The following is a 23,729-nucleotide window of genomic DNA, read 5'->3' on the forward strand; positions in this document are numbered from 1 at the left end:
GTTGATACTAATTTAACTTATGCCTTGGGGCAATTTCCCAATTTGAAATCAATGCATCTGCATAATTTCAAATTTACGGCAGCATTGATGAGATCTTTGCTTTGCTGTTCAACATCATGAATAATATGAATATTATGAAGCATATAGCAATCAATATCCTGAAATATATTATGATCTGCATGATCACTAATATTGCAAATCTCTGGCATTGCAGAAAATGAAAGAGAGAAAAAAAAAAGAAGAAGGAAGTTTACACATTAGGACACTCAGGCTCCATTACCAAAGTTATATTTGATCATGAAAGCATCACAAAATACTGACAAAGATAAGCAATTTTTTATCCTTCCGCTGCTTCTTATTGTAAAGAGGACACTATTGCTCCTTTCACTCCTACATTTAGAGAAACTAGACCCTGACTGCCACTTTACTGCACATGAGAGTATTTTACCAACTTTCTGTGTAATAGAACTAACTGATAGTTAAAAATAAAGAATAATGCTAATTAACATCAAAGAAAAAATACAGGAAGACAGACATACAGGATATAATTATAAAGAAATTTTCAGTTCTGCTGCTTCTGTAACAGACACTCTTCTGTTTTGATAATATTTTGCATCCAATTTACCATGCTTGGAACATGGAAGTATGTGCATTTTGTAATTGAAATAGTCCCTACATTAAAAAAAAAAAAGCAAACATTTTGTGCCCTCAAAATCTCTTTCTGTCTCCTGTAGAAGCTTCATGTCTGTGGCAGCAGGATGGGTAGCAAGTAGCAATGAATAGTGTGGCCTGATGGTAATGAGAGAGCTACAGCAAGCCTTTGGATGTCTCAATTTATATGCAAAATCTCTATATTCTCTAGATTGCTGCTCAAAAACCCATTTGCAATAGTTCTCCTCAGCTGTAATTTTTCCTTAGAGATAGCGCTAAATTATGGGATTGCTAAATTAGTGTTATAATGAGAAAAATAGAAGTAGAATACAGATTCCAAGGAAACCTTTAAAAATGTCATGATACCTTCATGCCAATACCAATATTAAATCCTTTATCCCTGCCAATTACAGTATGAGTAATTCATTCTGCTGAAGTGTTTGAAATGAAAGATATTTTCAAACCCAAGACACAATGCCCTGAAAATGTTTTTAATTTTAAATACTATGTTTTATCTATGATTTCAAGATATTACCCTTAATAAAGACATTTTGGAAACAGACAAGTGAGGGAAAAATGGGATTTATCAGCTTAAGAAAAAATCATTTAGGTAATTACTTAATCCAAAACAGTGTACAGGTAGTGCACCATATGCTATAATGCATTTTCAAACGAGAAATTGAATTACATTTCCAGAATGACAAGGCAGTGGGTTTTGACCAGGAAAGGTGTCTGAAACCGAGACTGTTGAAAACCAAAATGCAAATAGACTAAACCCCAAGTAAACTCTGAATTGAGGAAAAAGTAACTGAATTCTAGGAAGATGTAATATTGATACAAATAACAAAGAACTTTTAACAAACTGAAAGCTAATTAATTTCATCAGATAAACATTATTCAAATTAAAACCAGCTCAAAATAGTGTGACTTCAATCAAAATAGTAATCTCTTTAAGAAATGGTCAAGGACAGATAAGAAGTATTTTATTCAATGAAAACGTTTGAGGTAATGATAAAATTATCTAACAATACAGATCTTATCTAAATATGTTTTATGCATATGATATATTTAAATGATTAAGTGAAACTACTTGCCATAGTGTGCCATGTTTTCAACACAACATCATGAAATGCTCCTTCAGAACTAACTTTTAAAGTGAGTCTTTTAAAAATTATGTTCAGGTTATTTATAGTATCTATATGTAACACTTAGCTTAAGAAACAGCTTTCCTTTGAAATATTGCAGAGTTGATTACTTACCATTATGTAGATATATTTAATCAAGGGGTGTCATATTTTCTGTTGTTTATAGTGCCAATCTTTATGTTTAAAGTGAGTTTTCCTCATTTTCCAAATTTTAATTTCTGGGAGGAAGTTTTTTCTTCCTGTTTGAAAACCTTGTAATGTTTTGTAAGTTTTCTACATTCAAGAGGATCTTGAAACTGTAACAAGGTAAACTTTGTGTGTTTTATTACCTTGTCTAATTACGGCTGTCACCCAGAAAAACTGTAGGTTCCAAGTTCAGTGGGAATATCTAGGCAACCTCTCAGAGGTGGTGATTTTGAAAAGGACAATTATCAGGAAGGGCTATGTCTTTTCAATCCTTTGTAATGCAATTTTTTTACTTCAATGCTAAAGGCTTCTCACTGCTTCCTCAAGCTCAGATGGATCAAACAGTGAGAGTGAGATGAGGAGCCTCCCTCTCCCCTGGTCCCAGGGATTCTGCTGCTGGCACCAAGGGCATGAGGTACTGCAAGACCTGTGCCTGTTGTAAATGTTAGGAGGTACTTCTGGATTGAAGGAGGATCCAATTGAAGAAACTCCTTGCTCTCTCTTACTAAAACTGGAAGAATATGAAATATGAAATAATATGTTTCTTTTGACAGGTTTTTTTTAAGTATACTTTTTCTAGGCAATCACAACCTCTTTGTGCTTCACATACCTTAAAAATAATTTCTCCTTTCATAATTTTTTTCCTTGAAAATGATGAAATGTATGCCTGATGTCTAACATTTATAACTGAATAAAAATGTCACTTTTCTTCCAGTAATTTTTCTTTTCAGCTATAAAATCATTAGATTTTACAGCAGAATTTCAAAAGCATGTGGGTAATGTCTGTTATCTACTTATAGTGTGATTAGCATTACAGATCTTAACTAGTTGTTAAGTAAGCAGCATCATTCTTGAGCAACTAAAATATGAAAGGTCTTGTAGGAAAAAATACACTTTGTGAGCCCTCTAGACATTCTGGTAATTGTGCCACCATCTTCTACTGTTTATTTTGGAAACTGTTGACTCAGATGATTTAAATCTTCTAAAATGACCTGAGGGCAGTGTGGTTTTGATACAGAAAACAGATAACCAAAAAGAATAATATCAGAAAGAGCTGATATGAGAATATAGATATATGGATTTAGTTCATAAATTAGGGGATTTTTTATTGTTCTTCTTACAGAGGTTATCTTTTCAGAAAAAAATTCTAGATGGTTCATGTGCAAAAGGAAAGTTTATGAAGTATGTCTTACATATTCCGCATACTAGGAACATACTTGTTAAAGGTATGGAGATATTTAAATGAAAACACTATTTCTTAAACTGGAAGAAATCAGGATCCCTAAATTAAAGAATTTTAATATGTAGAAATTTGGAAAATATATCTATTGCATTGTCAAGTGAAGATTATGTAATTATCATAGGTCATTCGAATGGATCCAGGATTAGTTAGGACTAAAATATTTAGAATGGATCCATTATTGATCAGAAGTGGATGGCACTTAGGAAAGGATTTCACCAGGAACTCAGGTGATGTATTTTGATTTATTGAATTCAATATGTGGATTGATATGCATTTGAGGTTTCTAAACCCTTGTAAAAAAAATTACCCTTTATTCCAATTCTGTGCTAAAAAAGGCCACTTCAGTGTTGTATGATACTCTGGCATGCACAAATTGAAAATAGTTGTAGTTATAAACAATAACTTGTGGTTATAAACAATGACTTTTCTGGACACTGCTGAATCTTGGAATTTGAGTTTTGGCTATGAGTCAAAGGACTGCAATGCTGAAATCAGCCCTGATTTTTGAAGAGCAAGCAAGGATATTTGATGTTGCAGTCAAACTCTTGAGGTGTTCTGGGGATTGTTTTCCTTTTATACCAGCATGACCAGACTGATCTCAGTAAGGACTGAAGTAGGAAGCAGTGCAGAGAGATGAATGTACTTCTCCAAGGAAAGATATTGTACTAGTTTGGATTTGCATAACTCAAACTACACCTGACCCATCTTTTTTCAGGAACAAAATATGTCTGAGACATTTTCTCTTATCTTTACAATTTAAATATGTTTTTAAATACAATCCCTGTAAACATATACATAGAAATATAGAAAATAATAAAAGGTTTTCTTTCTTTATTCAGCCATCATAACTTTCATCACCAAGCACAGTAAATCCTTTTTCATTTGCAGCTTGACAGCTAATCACATATTTAAGCTTTTGTTCAAACACAACTAAATAACTTAACAGTTTTAATTGCTAAATAGTCCCATAAATTATAATTTTGTTGAAAAATTACTTATATCAGCAATGTAGAAATGTAATGAAACAGCTGCTTAAGGAAAGTTTGGAATTCCTGATTTTATTAAATCAATTTGTTTCCAAATATCTTTCATTTCACAAAAGCAAATGAAAAATTTTAAACAAATAGGAATTTTTTGTTCTTTATTCTTAATCTCATTTTTGATGTTACAGAACTAATGTACCAGAGTTACCAGTGAAGCTTTCTCAACTTTATTTAAAAAAATGCTCCTTAAAACTGTGAATGAGGGAGGATCACAGTATAAATTTGACATGCTAATCTACAATTTATCTCCAGTTTGTAGATCTGATTAATTTAGGTATTTTTCCCCTTTTAAAACAGGATTGCTGACTACAGCAGTAGTCAACTCTACCACAACTGTAGCCTTTATACTTCAGTCATCTTGTAAATAGGGCATAGGAAAGCAGAAGTACACAGACTCATTGCAGCTGAGATGATAAGTTTTTGTTTATGTCTCAGCATATTCCTATATCTTTTTGCAAAAGTTGTTAATGTAAGAGAAGGAGGAACATTACATTAAAAAGTGAGAGATTTAAAATGGAAAAAAACTAATTGGAAAAAAGATTCACACAAAAGTATAATCAAAGCTTTCAGCTTATATATACATACAGATCTCTTATTATAAGAGTTAATAATTCAATTTTCTTAATATAAAGTATATGTAGAGGGAAGAAAATATGTTATTATGAAGCCTTGTTTGATTTTCCTTGAAATAGGTAGATACTCCAGAAATCACATCAACACTGCAGTCTAGTCTATGTGGAGTCATATTTCTTTTAGTAAATATTTGACCGATTGATAAAGAATAAATGTTTTTCCCCAGATAGCAAACTTATTACAGCAGGATGTTTGACTGAGCATTCAGGGTGCTGAGGCACAAATAAGAAGTCTGGATGTCTGTAAACTTCCTTGCTCCTGACTCAATCTTTTTCTTCTTTTTTAAATTTTCCTTATAGCCTTCTGTCTACATTTGGCCAATACATGAATTCAGATAACATCTGATAACCAAGTCAATGTTAATTGCAAAAGTTTGTTACAAATGTGTCTGATGAAAATAGATTTTTACTTCCTGAATGAAAACACATCTTTCTAAACTTGTTGAGAAGAGATTTAAAAACTGATTTTTCTGCTCATTTTTTCTGTTGACCTTTATTTTGCAGGGAAAAAGGAGGAAAAATCCAAAATGTTCATCAGTTTGGTAGTGTCTGTCCAACAAAAATGGACAATTAACCTGAAAATAGGGGGTATTTGTCTGTCAATTGAAACTGGCAACATTTTCCCTCCTTATACATTAATGTAGAACTCTATATCACATGATTGAGCATGTCAGATGTAGACCAGAGGATAGATTTCTGCGTATTCCCTACCATTTCACACTGTGTTAACAGCCTACTTGTATAACATATATTTCTTTGACGCTGTTTAGCTCCTGTAACGCACCAATCTGTCACTCTTTAAAGAAGTTTTGCAAAGATCTCGGTAAGATATATGATCTTTCAGTGAGTTAGCACCACAACGAACACTTCATAAGCTCTGTCAAACAGTGATTTGTGCTGTACTGCAGCAGGCTTTTCCTAGGACATTTTTCTTTTTCTCAATAAAAGCACACAGTATTGAAAGTATTTAAAAGTAGAAGCTGACAGGGCGTTGTTCAAGCCATTTTTCAATACAGAAATACCACTAAGTTCAGAGACATGACTGTCACAGTTGTTTCAAAATTAACTTGTCATGTAGAGATAGCCAGAGAAATGGTGGCCTACACAGATGTTTAAAGTGAAGTTAATACAAATCTTGTGTTATTTTAGTGATAATCCTTTCTCTCCTCTCAAATTATGACAACATCTATTCAATTCAATAACAAATTGGTCAAGAGAGGAATGATCCACAGAAAGTAAAATGAAGGGATAGGAATAAAAGCAGTTCTTAACCTGGCTGCCTGTATGAAGGCTATGTTAATTCTACCTTACATTAGTTACAAAATGAGACTTTGAAGAAGGAAAGTTTATATGTTTGTGTCGCATGAATTATTATGCAGCTGCTCTCCATCATTACATTTATAAAATAAGATTAAATGCCTTTTACTACTTATGTCCTGGCCCAGTTATTTTAAACCAGGAAAAGCAAAGCAAGCTGTTTGATCTCTGATCCCACAAGACTCAGACCAGAAACTGCAAATAGCCCTTTTTGATATTAAAGTGTCTGGGGAAAAAAAATTATAGCTATAATAGTCCATAGCTCAGAATCAGTAGTGTCCTGAATCATTCACATTGATTTGTTATTTATTTTTTTCACTATTAAAAAGAGAAAAAAGTGTTGATTAACAGTTTTAGCTTGAGATCCACAAAGGATAATTATATAAATCAGTGCCTACTCTGCCAAGTGGTACTTGCTTATGGAAGAATGTTGGTACATCAATCAGCTCAACAGTTCATTCTTTCTTCAGACATTTGAAATAATTTCTGCATCACAAAATAATTTTTCGTCAAACAATACACTACTTTTACTCTCCAATGCTTCAGAATTCTGAAAATGTTTCTCCATATGTGTCAGGGAGCTTGGGAACTTGCCTCCAGCATAAGGCAAAGCATACAAATTTGAGACTCGAGAGATGTTCTCTAAGAACTGCACAAGCCCATGCAACGAAGGTGATAATAGAATGCTGAGCACCAAGACAAGGAAGAAATTCTTTACTGTGAGGGTGGTGAGACACTGGAACAGGGTACCCAGAGAAATTATGGATGACCCAATCTTGGCAGAGCGCAGAGCCAAGTTTGGATGGGGTTTTGAGCAACTGGTCTACTGGAAGGTGTCCCTACCCACACTGGGGGTGTTGGAACTCAATGAAATTTAAGGTCCAACCAAATCAGTCTCTGATTCTTGCAACAGGAAAATGATAGCATAATGCTGAAATAAAATAACAATTACAGTTGATTGTTTCTCAGGTGAAGGACATATGGATATTCTTAGTAAAAGAGAAAAGGTAATTTGGAATAGGTAGGAAAAGCAGATTTCAATTTTTCATGTTCACACAATAAAGTACCTTTTCTCCCATGGAGAAAGATGGCTTTTGGAAGGTACAGTATTATGGGTGCACATCTCAGCACTTATTCATAAAACAAAATTTTGGTGGAATATACGTTATTCAAAGGTTTTGTGCTTGGTCTTGATGAGTGGCCTGTGGCAGACGTTTGTTCACATTGCTGTCCATTAATTTGATCACACCGTCTTTGGTTAGTGAATCATCATGTAAGTAATTTGGACAAGATCAGTAATGTTCTATTATTTCACCTTATGAAATGGAGTCAATAAGCCATAATGCATTTTAGCCCTGTGAAATTATCAGGGTAATTACCATGCAGAATAATGCAAATATCCTTGATCTAGTATTTTTAAATGTTCTCTCGTCTGGACATTTGTAATGAAAAATTCATATTATACCAGACAGACCTTTTCTCATAAATAGGACTGCATTAGGTGGCCATCTGCTTCAGACCTTGTGTTGGTTCTGATCTATTTTTTCTCTTATATTTACATCTATATATATGTGAACAATGGGATGGGTCTGCCAGAGCAGCTGTCTCGTAGCCTTTATTCCATCACAACTATCAAACTCATTTTACAGAACCAAGCTAGGAAAATGGAAACAGCTTCACCAGCTTACAACAGCAGACAAGTTGTTCTTGGTTACATGGTCTTTTAGAAGTTTTTTAGCCAATATTAAATAATATTTAATAAGATTAAAAGTTGACAAGAGTTTTCTTTAGCCAATTTGTATACTTACATGTACCTCTTGCTTCCAACAATGCTTACTTCTAATGGTTTAAAACAATAAATAAAGCTTCATTTTTAAGCTTACATAATACTGCTATCTTGCTTAACATATTTTCTAAGGCCTAGCTCTAGACAGCACATAGCTTTTTTAGTTCCTGACCTTGCATCTCCAACTTTCTTGCATTTCTTCACACTGAGATTTGCTTTCCCACAACTTTCTGAGAGTCTTGTACCTTTTCTATTTCCCACAACCTTGGATGTATGATTGTGTTGAAAAAATGACTCAGAGAATAGCACTTTATTATGCAAGGTTTTGGATGTATTTCTGAGTTGTATCATAAACATTTGAAAAAATAATCAAAATAAAGTGCTTTACTGCTACTAGTTATACACTTTTAACCATAAATTTTCTCTTGCTTAATGTATCAGCTCTGTTTTCAGCTATATTCTGAATGCACAATCAATTGATACAATCTGATGTAAGCAAAAGAGATTGCACTTCCATCCTAATCTAGAGTGGAAATTTTATTTCAGTATTTTAATTAAAATACTTTGATAAACAATAAAGCATGTTGTATTTTAGAATGAAAAACCTTTAGCTCACATTTTTTCTACATTACCAAAACTTTGCATTCTTCAGAGTATGAATAAATATCAATGACAGATGTACAATGTAATAAAACATGTCTAACTGAGTAAACTGTATGACAGTCATATATAACCTGAAAGATATGCTGGTGCATGAAGCATTCACAAAAATACTTTAAATAGAAGCTTAGAGTAAGGGTTTTAAAATTTCACTTTATATTCTGAAACCTTAGCAGATAAAAAAATGAAGAGTTTGTGTCCTCTAAAAAGATGATTTATTGTAAAAATAAGAACATTCAGAAAATTTATCTAGCATTGGCTCAACAAAGGCACTGCCCAACTGTATCCTACCTACTGAGCTATATTCTCAACCCACCAGCTGAGATTCACTATGGAATATAAAGAAGACCTCTGAAGAGTTGTCCTCATGACACCCAAGAAAGCTGATTATGACCCTATGCATTGAAATACAGTAAGGATATTAATTCTGTCAAGAAATGGTGTGCTTCAAAAACAACTCTGATACAGATTTTGGAGAGATCAATGATTTAATCTTCTAAGGAAAACTAAACCATAAGACTTTATAAATTAAAACTAAATTACAGAACTAAGGTCATCTTTCTTTTCTCAAATTTTTTTCTTTCTCTTCCTCTTCTAAACCAGAAGCATTTGGAACCTAAGCACAGGAATATTGGTCTAAATTTGTTGACAGGTCCAGTGTTGCTACATGTTTTTCATACCAGCAGTAATGGTGGAAGCCAGACTGAAATTTCACTGTAAGAGGCAAAATGACATTTGAGTAACAAGGAAGCAGGTAGTCAATGAAGTTATCCAATTGCCCCAAATGTTTGGATTTCTAATAGGGCACTAGAGTGTCTCCTAATAGTAATCTAACGCATAGGTATACATACAACAACAGATATATGCAAAGTATATGGAATAGATATGAACAATTGAAATATTCATACCTCTGAGATATGTACAGAAGGAAGTGTTTGTTGCTCTGCCAGGTCATACAATAGCTCTGAATGTTTCAGGTGCCACCTAGTGCCCAGTTCCCATGTGTCAAAGCTCCCTTCAGGACAAAACTGCTTTCCTTTGTGCCCTTCTATGCTACTGTCCAACATGTCTATGACAGCCCAAACCCACATCTTATGCTTTAAATTCCACTTTTAAACTACGAGTGATTCACAGTAGTAGAAATAGCTTTCTTTTTTTTCTCCTCTTTCTTTTTTAAAACAAGTTGAAAAGTTCAACACACAACGAGTTCTGCCTTCGTGATGCACAGCTCACACAGGTTGTGAACAAGACCTGTAGCAGGGAAACCTTGGCTAATAAGTCAGACATGAACCATGATTGATTAGCCAAATGTTTGTATCCTCAGACTGCACATTGGTCAGTTCAGATCAGCTTGACAGCAGGAAGGTCAAAGAGAAGCTACATTCCTCTGAAGGCTAGCCAGTCTCTATAATTTATAATAATTTAAAACACAAATCTTTCCAATTATCCCTTGTAACACCTGAAGAGTCAATGCATTAAATAGCAATGCCTATTAGTGCTCACTGAAACTACTCCTATATTTCTTCTTTTTTCCTTTGGAAGTCCCAGTGCTTTTACATTAAATGTGCTATTTTATTCTGTGCTGTAATTTCAGAAATTCCATCATCTTGAATGTAAAAGCTATGCATCTTCCTAGCATTTTTATACAACTTGGAACAAAAAATGGAGCGCTAATTTCAGTAGGAAACTAGATGTGATAATACATCAAATATATAAAATTCATTACATTTATTTGACATATGTATCTATTATTATTTGTAAAATTTGTGTGGAGATGCTGTCTATATAACATCACACAATTTTTTTTGAGCTATGACATCCTCCTTCAGTGAATAAATTGATTTCTTAATTCTTTAGCTTTTTACATATTTGTTTACTATAAATTCTCCAGGTAAGAACAGCCAGTGAGTAACAATGCAACATTTATATTACCTAGTATGTGATAAAATCGGATGAGGCATTGAGGCTAAGGTGAATGAAAAGAGTAAGATGAGATAGTTGTTGCATAATATTTCAGAAATTGAAAATTTAATTATTTTATACAACTCTAGTAAGAAATATATATTGCAGAAGGATTATCAATAAAGTATAAATTCTAGGATTGTTTTTTACTTTAGATTGTCCTGAGCTCTGAAATAATCTTTTCTTGGTAATTCCAACAGCCTTTTCCCAGCTGCCTCAAGAATACAGCCATATTTTTATAAGCACTCAGAAAACACTGCAGTCTAAATAGAACAATCCCATTTTGTCACACACATTGGAATATCTTCACAGCCTTTGCATGGCAGGCAGGTGCTTCTGTCTGGACTTCATTCACCTGAGAAAATGAACAACCATCACATGTGGCAGATACAGCATCTCAGGCTGTATTAAACTGATTAAATTAAACTGATTTGGTTGAATAGTTTCATAATAGTGTGGGTGCAGCAATCTCTGTGATACCTGGAATTCTACATCTGGGCCAAAACTTCATGTTGTTTCCAATGGTCTTCCTCAGTCCATGCGCTATGTGCATCTATCTTCCAGCCATACTCAGGATTTAATTGGTGCCCTCAACAGCTGTGCAGGAATTTACAGCAACTAAAGCTCTGTTCAAGTGGAATTTGGTAAAGGCAAGTAAGCGTGGCTGCTGCTGTTATCTGGATAGCTTTGCTAGCTATCTGCTGTTTGCCTGCCTGTCACTCCCTTCAGGTGGCACTTCAGAAGTCTGCCTGATGGGGAAATACCAGATTTAACCATATCTACAGATCATCTGTTGGTTTCACTTCCTTCCAGGTTATGCTGCCCTGTGGTTAAATTAGTGACTGCCATTATATTTTTTTTTTGCATGTCCCTTCAGCTCCAGTGCTCTAGTGCTGTTCTGCATCTGCAGCTGATTTTAACAGATATCCTGAACACTGTATTGTGTGAAGGGAATACATTGCAAAACCTGGACATTTTTCATGCTCACTGTATTAATGTGACTACAGTATCATAATTATTCCTCGTTTCCCTCACATACCCTGGAGGTTTTTTTTTCTGTACTTCTTCTTGCTGTTCTCTTGCTTATAGAAGAATTATGTTAATGCAGTTCTAACTTAATGCTGAAACAAGTTTGTTCCTATTAAAATAGCATATGACTTTATGCTATAAATAGAAACATTCTTGTCTTACTGGCAAAGAAGACAAATCCAGTGATTGTTTCAATGTATTTAGAAACAAAATCAAATGCAGTAAAAAAAACCTACATTGAAAGTTCCTTCAAGACAGGGTCCTCTGTAATTTTTTGACATGAAAATAATATCTCAAAAGGAAGAAAAAAAGCAAAATCATGTCATTCATTAAAAATATGTTGGAAATAGCAATGTAATTATCTGTATTATCTTTAGTGAACAGTAGAGACCCTCAGTGAGGTTATTAATGCAGATATATTAATCAAGAAAAAGCAATTAGAACAGGGAAAGAAAAAAACTTTATTTTCCTTTGGGGAAAAAGAAAACCCAAAACTTCACACACTTTCTCTTGCTTGATTATTTAGACACCAAAATATGAGAGTCTTTTGACTGATCCACAAAAAATTCAGAAATTAAAAGAAAAACTTCAGAGGAGTTTAGATTCTAGACAAACAGTTTCTGTCACTGTTGTAAGCAAAAGTGAATTTCAGAGTAGTGACTCTTTATCCTACACTTGCATCTTAAGGTGACAGATTTGTTGGAATCAAGGGATAACCATTTTTGTTGTTGAACTTCTACAAAGGAAAGACCTGGATTTTGGGGGAGTTTTTAAAATTCAGTAATTTCCTTAATATATCTGTGCTATTTATGATAGATTTTTCAAAGCATTCATTTATAATGTGCCTTTACTTTCTGAATCTTCCATTTTTGTGCAATTAAATTGATATTTTGATATTAAATTTTTCATTTATTTCCTTCACTGTATTATATTGCTTACTCCAAATTTTTCTTGCTTCAGAGTGAGTTTCCTTCACTCTGTAATCTCAAGTGAAACATGTATGTATAGGCATATTTCAAAATGTGTATAGAAAGACAACAGTATCCCTATACTCATCAGTTAATTCTTCTAGAATCTAGACCATACTTACCCATATACTCAGAGTAATTTGAATGAGAACAGAATAGATAGTAAGCAAAATATAAGTTTTGGGGAAAAAGGCAAAATATTATGATTTAGAAGCTATGTAAATAAGTGACTTTTTTAGTTTATAGAATCTTTAGAAAACAATGGACAACTAAAATAAACTGTTATAACATCCTATACGGATGAATTTTGGACAAGGAAATTTCGGGCTGCTTCTTATTTTTAGAAAGACATCACCTGTCCTAGTGTTTGGGACCTTTAGAATGTACAGCTCTCCCTACAGCCACACACACACAACATGCAGCACTTCTGAAATCAGCCTTGAGTCTTCAATGCCAAAGCATTCTTGCTTGTCAGTAAATCAAAGTACATATGCATGGCTTCCATGCAAGGAATATCCATGGGATATATCCAAGGGATATCCATGTACAGACATGTTCTAATATTTCCAGTACACCACGTCCTGTCCCAAATGACAGCAGAGTGATGCCTGGAATAACAAATTCATATTCATGTTTGTATGGCAGAGGAATTAGCCACAAGTGAACAGTCTAGGGCAGGTATCCCACAGTTATAGGGGGAGATATCCAAACCAAGAGTGTGGGGATACCAGGAGACTTTAATTTCAAAAGTACTGCATGAAACAAGTATTAGCCTGTATTGGGATATTACATGGGTCTTTCAGTAAGTGAATACTCATGAAGATTATGTACAGAGAGTATTTCTCACTTTATTTTGGGAAAAATGGGGTCATAAGGATTTGCAATGGCTGCAACAAAAAGTATGAAAATATATGGATCAACCTTTTAAAAAAGAAAAAAATATTTATATTCCAAATTTTATAATAAAAGTGTGCAATGGACATTAATATTCATAACTAAGCTTAATGGAACACAATGCTATGAGAAATACCTTTATTACTGGAAATATGTGAAAATAATTGTTTTATATATTTAGACATCAAATTATAAATTTCACATTTAAACATTTTAGGGGGGATAGTGCTACTCTTGATTTCATAAATACCATAACAAAAAAAATCCCCAAACATTCCTGACTTAAAATCTGAATAAAAAGCAAGTACATTTGAAATTTCCATATCTGGCTCTGATTTCTTTCCCCCTGAGTGAATGCTGACAAAGAGTCTACATTTCTGCTAGCCTTGTTTTTTTGGAAAAGTTTGTCAGAAATAAATTATATTTAATGTTATTTAGTTGGAATATCTTATTAATTAGTATCTATAAGGAGCTGAATTTCTGCTAATTAAAGTCTTTAAAGGAATAGGTCCACTCCTACTAAGCAGAACTCTCCCAGGTACATTTTACCCATTGTTTTTTAACAGAAGTTACATTGGCATTAATAAGGAGTAATTCAATAGAAACTTATTGAACTGCGTTGAAGAAAATTCTAAGATTCATGTTTTAACATTATGTATTTATGTAGAAAAACAAAGAGGACAAATACGTTCATGCATACCTTGTTTACAAAATTAAATCTAGGACAAAAACTATTCCTGCTTGGAGAGAGATTGAAACAATTGGGGCAGCTCACTTTGAAAACAAGACGAGAAATAATACACAAAAATGAAAAAAAAAGTGGGAAAGTGTAAAAATTCAATTATACTTATTTTCAGACCTCATGAACAAGGAGAAGCTCATCCAAACTACAAGATGGCAAGCTTAAAAGGAAATACTTTTCTACCCTTCATATCATTAGTGATTATCAAACTGTCACTGAAGTCAAGGATCTGTGCTGAGCTGAATAAAAATTACAATCTAGTTTGGCAACTCCTGTGTTCCCTGACAGATGACAATCTTAGGGTAACAATCCACAGCTTTAAATGTCAGGGAGTTGGTAGTACAGTGTCACATGTTCGAAAAAAACACTACCTATTAAAGAAGACAATTGCAGTTACTTGGTAAATTATCTCCCTCTCATCCCCAAATAAGGCACTTGTAATGTTCAAAATGAAAATACTCACAGAATAAATTAATGTACTTTAAAGTGTATAATTTATTTTTTCTCCTGTCTTATCTAGAATCAGGAACAAAATGGCTTGAAGGGTTAGAGTAGTAACATACTCCCAGGCCACATTCATAAAGTTAGAAAGTTAATGAAAAATGCCAAGAATTCCTTTTAGATGAGTCATATAGTATTGCAACTGGAAAATTAGTTTTATTTTAGAAGGAGGTTGATTTTTAATTAGTGCTTTAAAATATAATGTAATTTCACAAGAATAAATTGCCTTCTGTGGGTAATTCTTGGTGAGACAGCACTAAAAGTAAAGGAAGCAATTTTAGGTAGTGGCATTGCTAATCTTTATATTTTTTATTTCAAAAGACAGGGAAACTTTCTGTGACCTTTTTACAAAGCCCTAAGAGATACAGGCTTCTGAAAGACTTCATCTTCTGGGGAAAGCTGAAAATGAAAACACTGTGTACAGGCCGAGTTTTCAAGTTAATATAATATGATTCATATGGTAGCCAAAATCCACAGGATGATATTCTTACCTTAATTTTGACATGCTGTGATGGTAAATAACAAATTGAATGGCCTTGACAACTGTTAGAGGATTTAAAATAAATTCTTTTTGCACAAATATGCGGGAGTAGCTGTAGCATTGCCTTCTTTGTAGAGCTTGCAAGCAGATTTGAGGGCAGAGAAATGTTTCAGCACAGAACACTTCAGTAAAGCAGTGGTAGAAATATTAGTCCTTTGAAGTGACCAAGGTGAGATAGGATATTTTCCCACTTTTGTGTTGTGTCATATTGCAAGGTAATGAAAGTCAAATCCAAACCCCCAGTTTATTATGTAAGAGAAAGCAGGAAATAGCAGCAATGGCATCAGCCACAAATATGCATATTTAAAATATTCACATCAAAATATGATTGGTAAATAAGATTTTGTAAATTAACTCATTAGCATATATATTATATATAGTGTTTATATATGGACACATAGGACATATGGACATATAGGGAATGAATTTATTATTATAGTGGATTCTACCTTTTAATAACTGCTACATAGTTTTGTTTCATGGCTGGAATCAGAAGTCTAGTAGTATTCTAGAAAGATTCTTCGTAGTTTTGGACATTGAAGTTTGAGAATGTAATGAGTGTTGGGAGAACATAGTGATTGTTTTAATAAGTGTTTATATCTTTTTTCTTTAATTGAAACCTGTAACATCTTAGGCATTTAAATATGTTGTGCACACACTCATGAACAAATCAGGGCTACTGAAGAATGTTTTAATCACATGGAATTCAGGAAAATAAATTAAAACAATACATACATAACCCTCTCTTCTTCCATGATTTTCCTTTTTAGCTTAGGGGAATTTGGAATGAATCCAAATACAGATTTACCTGATTTGCCTCTTCCCCATTAACATTAAGTTGATAAGTATGCTTGGTACAAGCTTTGAAGAGCTCAGGATGAGATTATGAAACATATTTTGTTCACACTTGCACTAAAGCTGTGTTTTAAAGTCCATTAACTAAAGGACTTTGGTAGTAAATGACTGAAAATGTTGTAATCAAGCTGTTCATGATGCTGAAACACCAGTCAAAAGGGTACATGGTTGAAGTGTGAGTACCAGCTACAGAAACTGAACTCTAATTAATGGCCCCAGAGATCAGACTAAGAGTGGTCATGAGGCATTTTGGATTCTCAGTGGTGTAAAACTCTGTATTATGGAAGAAGTTACCAGATCTGTGGTATTTATATACATGATGATATACATGATTAAATTAGCTAATTCTTTGCTCAGAAACCAGTTACCACAGTACCTCATCCATTTCCTCATTGTCTAAAATCTATCTAAACAGTTTTCTGATCATGCTCAGGCTTATGCTTGCTAAAATTATCTCTTGCCTTGATTAATTTTATTTTTTTCTTTCAAATTTTGCTCAATTTGAATTTGATGTTCTTTCACATTTGTATTATAATTTCTTTATTGTTTTGCATTTACATAACTTCAAAGTCAGAAATATATTGAGTTGCTTTGTTCCCTGTTTGTATGTAATGATTTATTTTGTATACATTTAATTTAAATATTACATGAATATATCAATAGCTGGAGCTTAAGGAAAAAAACTTCATGCTTTATTTTCATCTGCCTTTGAATATGTGGGTACCTAAGCAAATGTAAAATACACTAAGTCAGCAGTGGATTTTCAGTGTTAAGAGTTCAATAATATCCGTGAGAGTTCTATAATATCTGTGAAAACACACTATCTGTCCAAAGCTGCCTCAACTTGTGTTCTGTATTCTGAATCAAAATGAAACATTTATTTATAGCAACATTTCAAGCATAAAAGCATTTTAAGTCATAAATACATATCTTTTCCAGAGTTACAGAGTAGTTCCTGTGGCAATCCAGGAGTTCCACCAAAGGGTGTTTTGTATGGTACAAGATTTGATGTTGGTGACAAAATCCGATACAGCTGTGTGACTGGATATATTTTGGATGGACACCCACAGCTTACTTGCATAGCCAACTCTGTCACTACAGCATCGTGGGACTTCCCTGTTCCCATCTGTAGAGGTAAGAAAAATCCTCTATACATTAGTATCAACAACTTTTAATCTCTGTATTAATAATTAAGTTTTAAACTATGATTAAAGAACCCTTTTTTTCAATATTTTGATCTCTTGCTCACATATATTATGTATCTCAGCATATATACCTACTAATTTTAGGTCAATATTCTACTAAAATTATAGTTATAATTTATTTTAAAATATGTTATGTGATAAGAACTAGAAACCTAGTAATAAGTAGAATATAAATGTCTGTGTACAGCATTCTTTCAACTGTAGGAATGTATATTTGGCATCTATTAGTGCTTCCTAATAAATGACTCTTTGTCTAGTAGTAACTTGGCTGTTGAGCAAACAGAAATATGAAACTGCCAAAACAATTGACTTACAGGTTCTTACTTCACTAATAATCAGATTTGATTATCTTAAGATTTCTATATAGGATATTCCTTGTATTCTAACAAATATTGTAGGTCAAATCCTTTTCCCTTGTTCATATTAGAAATATAGCCATACTAGGCAACCCTATATTACAGGTAAATCTTATTTCCTGATAGAAATATTGTTAAAGATGAATAATGCTTGCAGAGCAGCAAATGAGGGTTATGCTGATAAAATGAAGGCACTATCACTGCTATATGAAACCAAAGTCAATATGTCAGGTAATCTTAGGATCAGTTTCTAAATTCACAGGTTAATTTTACAAAATGCAACCTTTGTATTTGTCTAATAAGATTGATGAAGTATTACAGAGGTTACAAAAACATTTCAACTGAAATTACCATTCTAATAAATACAGATTGGTTAAAACATGGTTAACCAGCACTGCTAAAAATTAATTATGTATGAGAAAGGTGTGTCATTGGAAATACCATACTTTCATTTCCTGTTCCTGGTTAGAAATATTTAGTAAGTTTATCCATTTTATTGAAAAAAAAAATACAAACTTATTTTTAATAATATTATTTTCCAGTAAAAATATTTATAATTTCTGAGTCTTCCACTCCTACTTCCCAGAAAAATGCTAGCTAATAATGAAGGAGATATAAAATCAAGGCACATATTCAAATTTTGCTTCTGGAGATGAGAATGCAAAAGATATGATGAGAATATGTTAACTTTCAAAAGCCATACATTTGTAACAAAATCAAAGTCTAATGGGCCCCATTGCTCAAATTCTCAATCCGTCAATTTTGAAATGAATGGCATAAAAAAATGTATTCTTGAATGAGTTAGACATTCCTCTTTTTGATATAACATTTTTCAGGAGATCGTTGGATATATTTTTGGTTTTGCTCCAAGGGGAGATGGAAATATACTGTGTAAATTTGAACTGGAATAGCCCTGTGGTTAGCCCAAAATAGCCCTGTGGTTAGACATTACTAGTTTGTAATAAGACTATTATATGAAAATATGAAAACTGTTTTTTTAACTCATAATTAGAGAGGTCATTATTTGCACAGTGTCATTTCTTAAGGCAAAATAAAGTTAACAGATTGGAAAGGATTGAGAAAAATGGGAAACAAATTCTGTTAGTTTTCAAAATTGTCATTTTGTCTAGAGACTGAAGGACTCAGACTTTTCTGTATGTGTGAAAGAGGATTAAGACAACAGCTTGATTTACTGCAGAAACTCATGCAGAAGGAAAATATTTTTGTTTTTAGAAGACAATTCTTGAATCAATAGCAGTGAGGAATTTAAGGTGTAAAAATTTGATGAACAAAAATTTAAAAAAAACCAAACCCCAAGGTACATATTTTAATAGTTGTGGTTTACAAATTACTGAAACATAACCTAAGAATGTCACATATTCTTGATTTAGGTCCTAATATAATGACTTAAAGCCCTAATGCACAAATTGCTGTTCAGGTATTTTTGGGCCATGTCCAATAAAAGAAAAATAACCAATTATTTTCAAGAGTTCCTTCTCTGAGTCAATGTTTTACTCCAGAAACATCTAACTTTACATATAAAATGGACCCTTGTGATTCTATTCAAATGAATCTCTCCTAATTTTGCCTAATACAATTATCCAACACAGAATTCTGCAAAAGGTTGCTGAAGATGATTACAGACTAATGAGCTTCTTATCTCTTTCTACCTGTTTGCCATGGAGACTCTTTGATTAAACACTTATCCTTAAAGATTTCCTGTGATAAATGTCTTATTGTTACCTACCAATGGTCATTACATCTCACACAGAGGATCCTGACACAAGCAAGACAAACACCAAGAACAGAAGTATATTTTATTCAATATTAATCTGAAGATTGTTTGTTTGCTGGTTTGTTTTTACATTTCAGAAAAAAACTTGAATTTGAGGCACACTTAGAAGTCAGCATACTTAAGATCATAGATGTCTGTAGACTAGTTGTGTTTAAATATCATTGTCATCTGCCTCTTGTAATTCAGAACAAATAAATATGAAGATTTTTTTTTTCCTTATTATTTTAGATCATTCCTCTTACATTGTCTTCACTTTAAATGAAGACATAAGGAAGAGGTCATGCTTGTGCTTTAGCAATGTGATTATTATGGATTGATGTTTCAAAATGCAGTATTTCATTGGAAACAACAGTGTTTTGTAATGCCACAAACATATATACAGGACACCCTACTAAATGCTTTAATTTTTAATCTGTTAAATAATATCAATCTGTTAAATAATACCAAGTTATATATTTTTGGGCCAGATTTTATTCATAAAGAGAAGAGTTATTAATCAAATAGCTTCTTATTCCTTTACTTTTCTCCATAGAAATTTAATTGAAAAATCAGAAGACATATTTAATGATTGCTTTATTTCATTTCCTCTTTCTAGCTGAACATTGTTTGAATGCACAAAGATTTTCACCTGCATGTTTTGATATTCATTAGAGTATGTTAAAATAAATTAAATTAATATAAATAATTAATTAAAATATATATTACTTTATTTGATTTATTAGAAGTGAAAAAAATACCCTAATTATAAAAAAGATAAATTGTAATTATTTCTTGTGGTCAACTATGTGGAGGAGTTGCTCTCTATATGAGACAACACTTGAAATGTACTGACATCTGCCTTGGGATGGATGACGAATGAGTTGAGAGTTTAGGGGTCAGATCAAAGAAAGAGCAGATTAATAAAGGAGCTGTGGGTGCTTACTACAGGCTGCCTGATCAGGTGAAGGAGGAGGATGAGGCTTTCTGCAGGCAGCTTGAAGCAGCCTCAAAGTCACAGATACTAGTTCTTGTGACAGCAAAGTACAAACAGTCTGCAGGGTTCCTGTGAAAACACTGATGACAATTTGCTGTCACAGGTAGTAGAGGATCCCACAAAGAATGGTGAATTGCTCAACTTCATATTAACAGCATCTCCTTTTTGGAGATGTGAAGGTTGGGGGTAGCCTTGGCTGCAGTGACCATGAAAATTTGGAGCTATATATCAGGAAAGGAGGAAGCAGGGCAGCAACTAAGACTACACCCATGAACTTCAGGAGAGCTGATGTTAGCTGCTTCAGGGATGTTCTTGGAAGAATCCCATGAAAACAGGCCCTGCAGGGAAGAAGTGTCCAAGAGAGCTAGTTGATATCCAAATATGACTTCCTTCAGAACCAATAATGATGCATATCTATGAGCAGAAATCAGACAAAGGGGGAGAGACACCTGCATGGATGAATAAAGAACTCCTGTCATTACTCAAGCATTAGCAGGAAACACACAGGAGTTAGAAGTAACATCAAGCCACATGAAATGAATATACAGAGATGGTCAGAGTAAGTAGAAATGAAACCAGGAAGGCCAAGGCACATCAACGAATAAATCTGGCCAAAGGATGTCCAGGACAACAAGAAGAGCTTCTCAAAATACATCAATAACAGAAGAAACACAAAAGGGTAATGTGGGTCCATTAGTAAACAGAGGGGGACCCTGGTAACAGGGGACACTGAGAAGGCAGAGATACCAAATTCCTTTTTTGCATCAATCTTCACTGACATGATCAGCCCTCAGGACTCTCTGACACAGACCAGGGTAAAGGAGTCTTGGAGGGAAGATTTTCCCTTGGTGAAGGAGGATTGGCTTGGATAAAGCTAAGCAAACTTGACACCCACGAGTGCATGGGCTCTGGCAGGATGAAAACATGGGAGAGCTCCTGGACACTGTAGTGAGGTCACTCACAGTCATCTTTGCAAGGTTGTGGTGATCAGGAGAGGTGCCTGGTTCTGGAAAAAAAACCAAATTTCACCTTGGTCTTCAAAAAGGGCAAGATGGAGGACATGGGGAGCTATTGGCTCAGCCTCAAGTCAGCCTCACTTGAATCCCTGGAAAGGTGATGGAGCAGCTCATTCTGAAGGACATCTGTATCCATTGGATGACAAGAAGTATTAGATTAGGAGTATTCAGCATGGATTTGCTAAAAGTAAATCGGGTTTGACCAAACAGATTGCCTTCTACAATGAAACAACTACCTGGATCAATGAGGGGAGAGCAGTGGAAATTGTCCTTGACCTTGACTTCAGCAAGACTTTTGATGCTGTCTCTCACAAAACCCTGATAAAGAATATAAGGAAATGTTGACTGGATGAGTGGACAGAGGCCAATTAAAATCTGGCTGAATAGCAGGGCTGTAATCAGTGGCACAGAGTCTGGTTGAAGATTTTTCACTAATGGTGCCTCCAAGGTTCCATACTGGGCCCAGCATTGTTTAACTCATTCATCACTGGCTTAAACAAGAGGGCAGATGCCTCCTCAGCAGGTTCAGTGATGACACAAAGTTGGGAGGAGTGGCCAATACCTGGGTGCTGTGCAATCTTCAGAAAGACCTTGACAGGCTGGAAAGATGGACAGGAAGAACTGTCTGAAATTCAACAAAGGCAGGTCCAGAGTCCTGAACCTGGGGAAGAATAACCCCAAGGACCAGCACAGGCTGGGGGCTGATCTGGAAAGCAGCTCTGTGGAGAAGGACCTGGGGCTCCTGATGGATGCAATCCTGTGCCATGTGCTTGAGCTGACCCTGCTTGAGCAGCAAGTTTGGACAAGATCACCCACTGTGTTGCCTTCCAAACTTGCTGGTTCTTTGATTCTTTGAATTAAACTGTGCACAATCCATGACTAGTTTTCAAATGAAGCCTTCTCCCCTGAAAAATTAATTTTGATAAGGTTGTTTTTAATCATTAAATGTGACAGAAGCTTAATTATATCACCTATTCCTGAGCTAATGTTGCAGCTTGCAGTTTCTCCACAATGCAGTGAGCTGGAAACAATTTACTTAGGGTAATAAATAATGCTACATTTATATATAATATTTTCATTATATAAAGGTTATATGAGTTAGACACTTTCATAATCAAGGAAGTATTCTGACTTTAATGTTTTCTAAAAATTTCTTGTTCCATGCTAAAATGGGTGTTTAAAAATCACCATTCTAAAATCCTTTTTTTTTTTTTTAGAATTCAGAAATTTCAAGTGCAGATACAGTTGTATTTCTATTCCTAGATGTTCTAATGAAATATTTTCACTATTTCCTGTACATATAGCTACAAAATATTTGTCAACATAAAAAATCTGTTTGTATTTTCAACAAGAGACTTTTTCTTCTTGTCTAAATAAATATATATTTTGATCAGAGAAGTGCACAACCCACTAACTAGATTAATTTTTTCAATTGAAAAAAATGCATGTATGCTTTTTTTTACTATTTATCTTTATGGACATTGAGTTATTTCTTGAATATATTGTCATGGTAGATAAAAGTCTGAAGAGGTTCATACTAAATTCCAAGTCTAGGAATTCTGTAATTCCCCTGCAATTTATATGTGTGCATGTACTTATAAAGATATATTTATTTTTATCTATCTTTGTCTTCTTCTGCAGTGATTTTTTCCAAATAAACTGAATTGAAATACTTATGAGCTCTTATTTTTAAAAGTGATCTAACAGGTGTCAAATTGAATTAGAATATTCAGCTCACTATTTAAATATTTTGCCATTTACCCTATGTAGAACCCACTGGACTGAAAAATGTGTTAATTGCAAGTCACTGGTATAATTGTGTAAGTACACTGATACATGATTATGCATATTTCAAATCCATGAGGTAAGTTTTAGGTCAGATATAATAGAGAGTAACTTCAAACTAAATGAAAGGGCCTTGTGCACCTTCCAATACACTGCAATTTAATGGTTGTATTTGTTTATATATGGAATATAATAGTATGGATTTTTTAAAAAAAAACAACAACTAAAATTAAACTTCACATAATTACCAAGAAATAATCATAAAGCAGGGTAAGCATTTCACAGACAGATATATTTGGTTGCAGATGGATTTTTGATTTTACAAAATCGTTTCAAATAGAACCTAGTAGTATAAGCAATAAAATAAGATGACTGCCTTTGCATCTTTGTTATAAGCTGGTCTTTGTAGGCTGTGGAAAGAACAAAGCAGGATATAAAGTCAAA

At 33.7% G+C, this 23,729-nt stretch overlaps 1 protein-coding gene across 3 annotated transcripts in view; it reads left to right on the forward strand.

The window, feature by feature from the left end:
- The window catches only part of CSMD3 (CUB and Sushi multiple domains 3), a 578,246-nt gene that overhangs the window by 132,142 nt on the left and 422,375 nt on the right, over positions 1–23,729 (forward strand). For all 3 annotated transcript variants that reach the window (XM_056483904.1, XM_056483905.1, XM_056483906.1), the window contains exon 4: positions 17,095–17,289. In XM_056483904.1, coding sequence (XP_056339879.1) covers positions 17,095–17,289 — 195 coding nt within the window. The remainder of the gene's footprint in view (positions 1–17,094; positions 17,290–23,729) is intronic.

This window comes from Oenanthe melanoleuca, chromosome 2 (genome assembly GCF_029582105.1).
Source record: "Oenanthe melanoleuca isolate GR-GAL-2019-014 chromosome 2, OMel1.0, whole genome shotgun sequence".
NCBI classification, from domain to species: Eukaryota; Metazoa; Chordata; class Aves; order Passeriformes; family Muscicapidae; genus Oenanthe; species Oenanthe melanoleuca.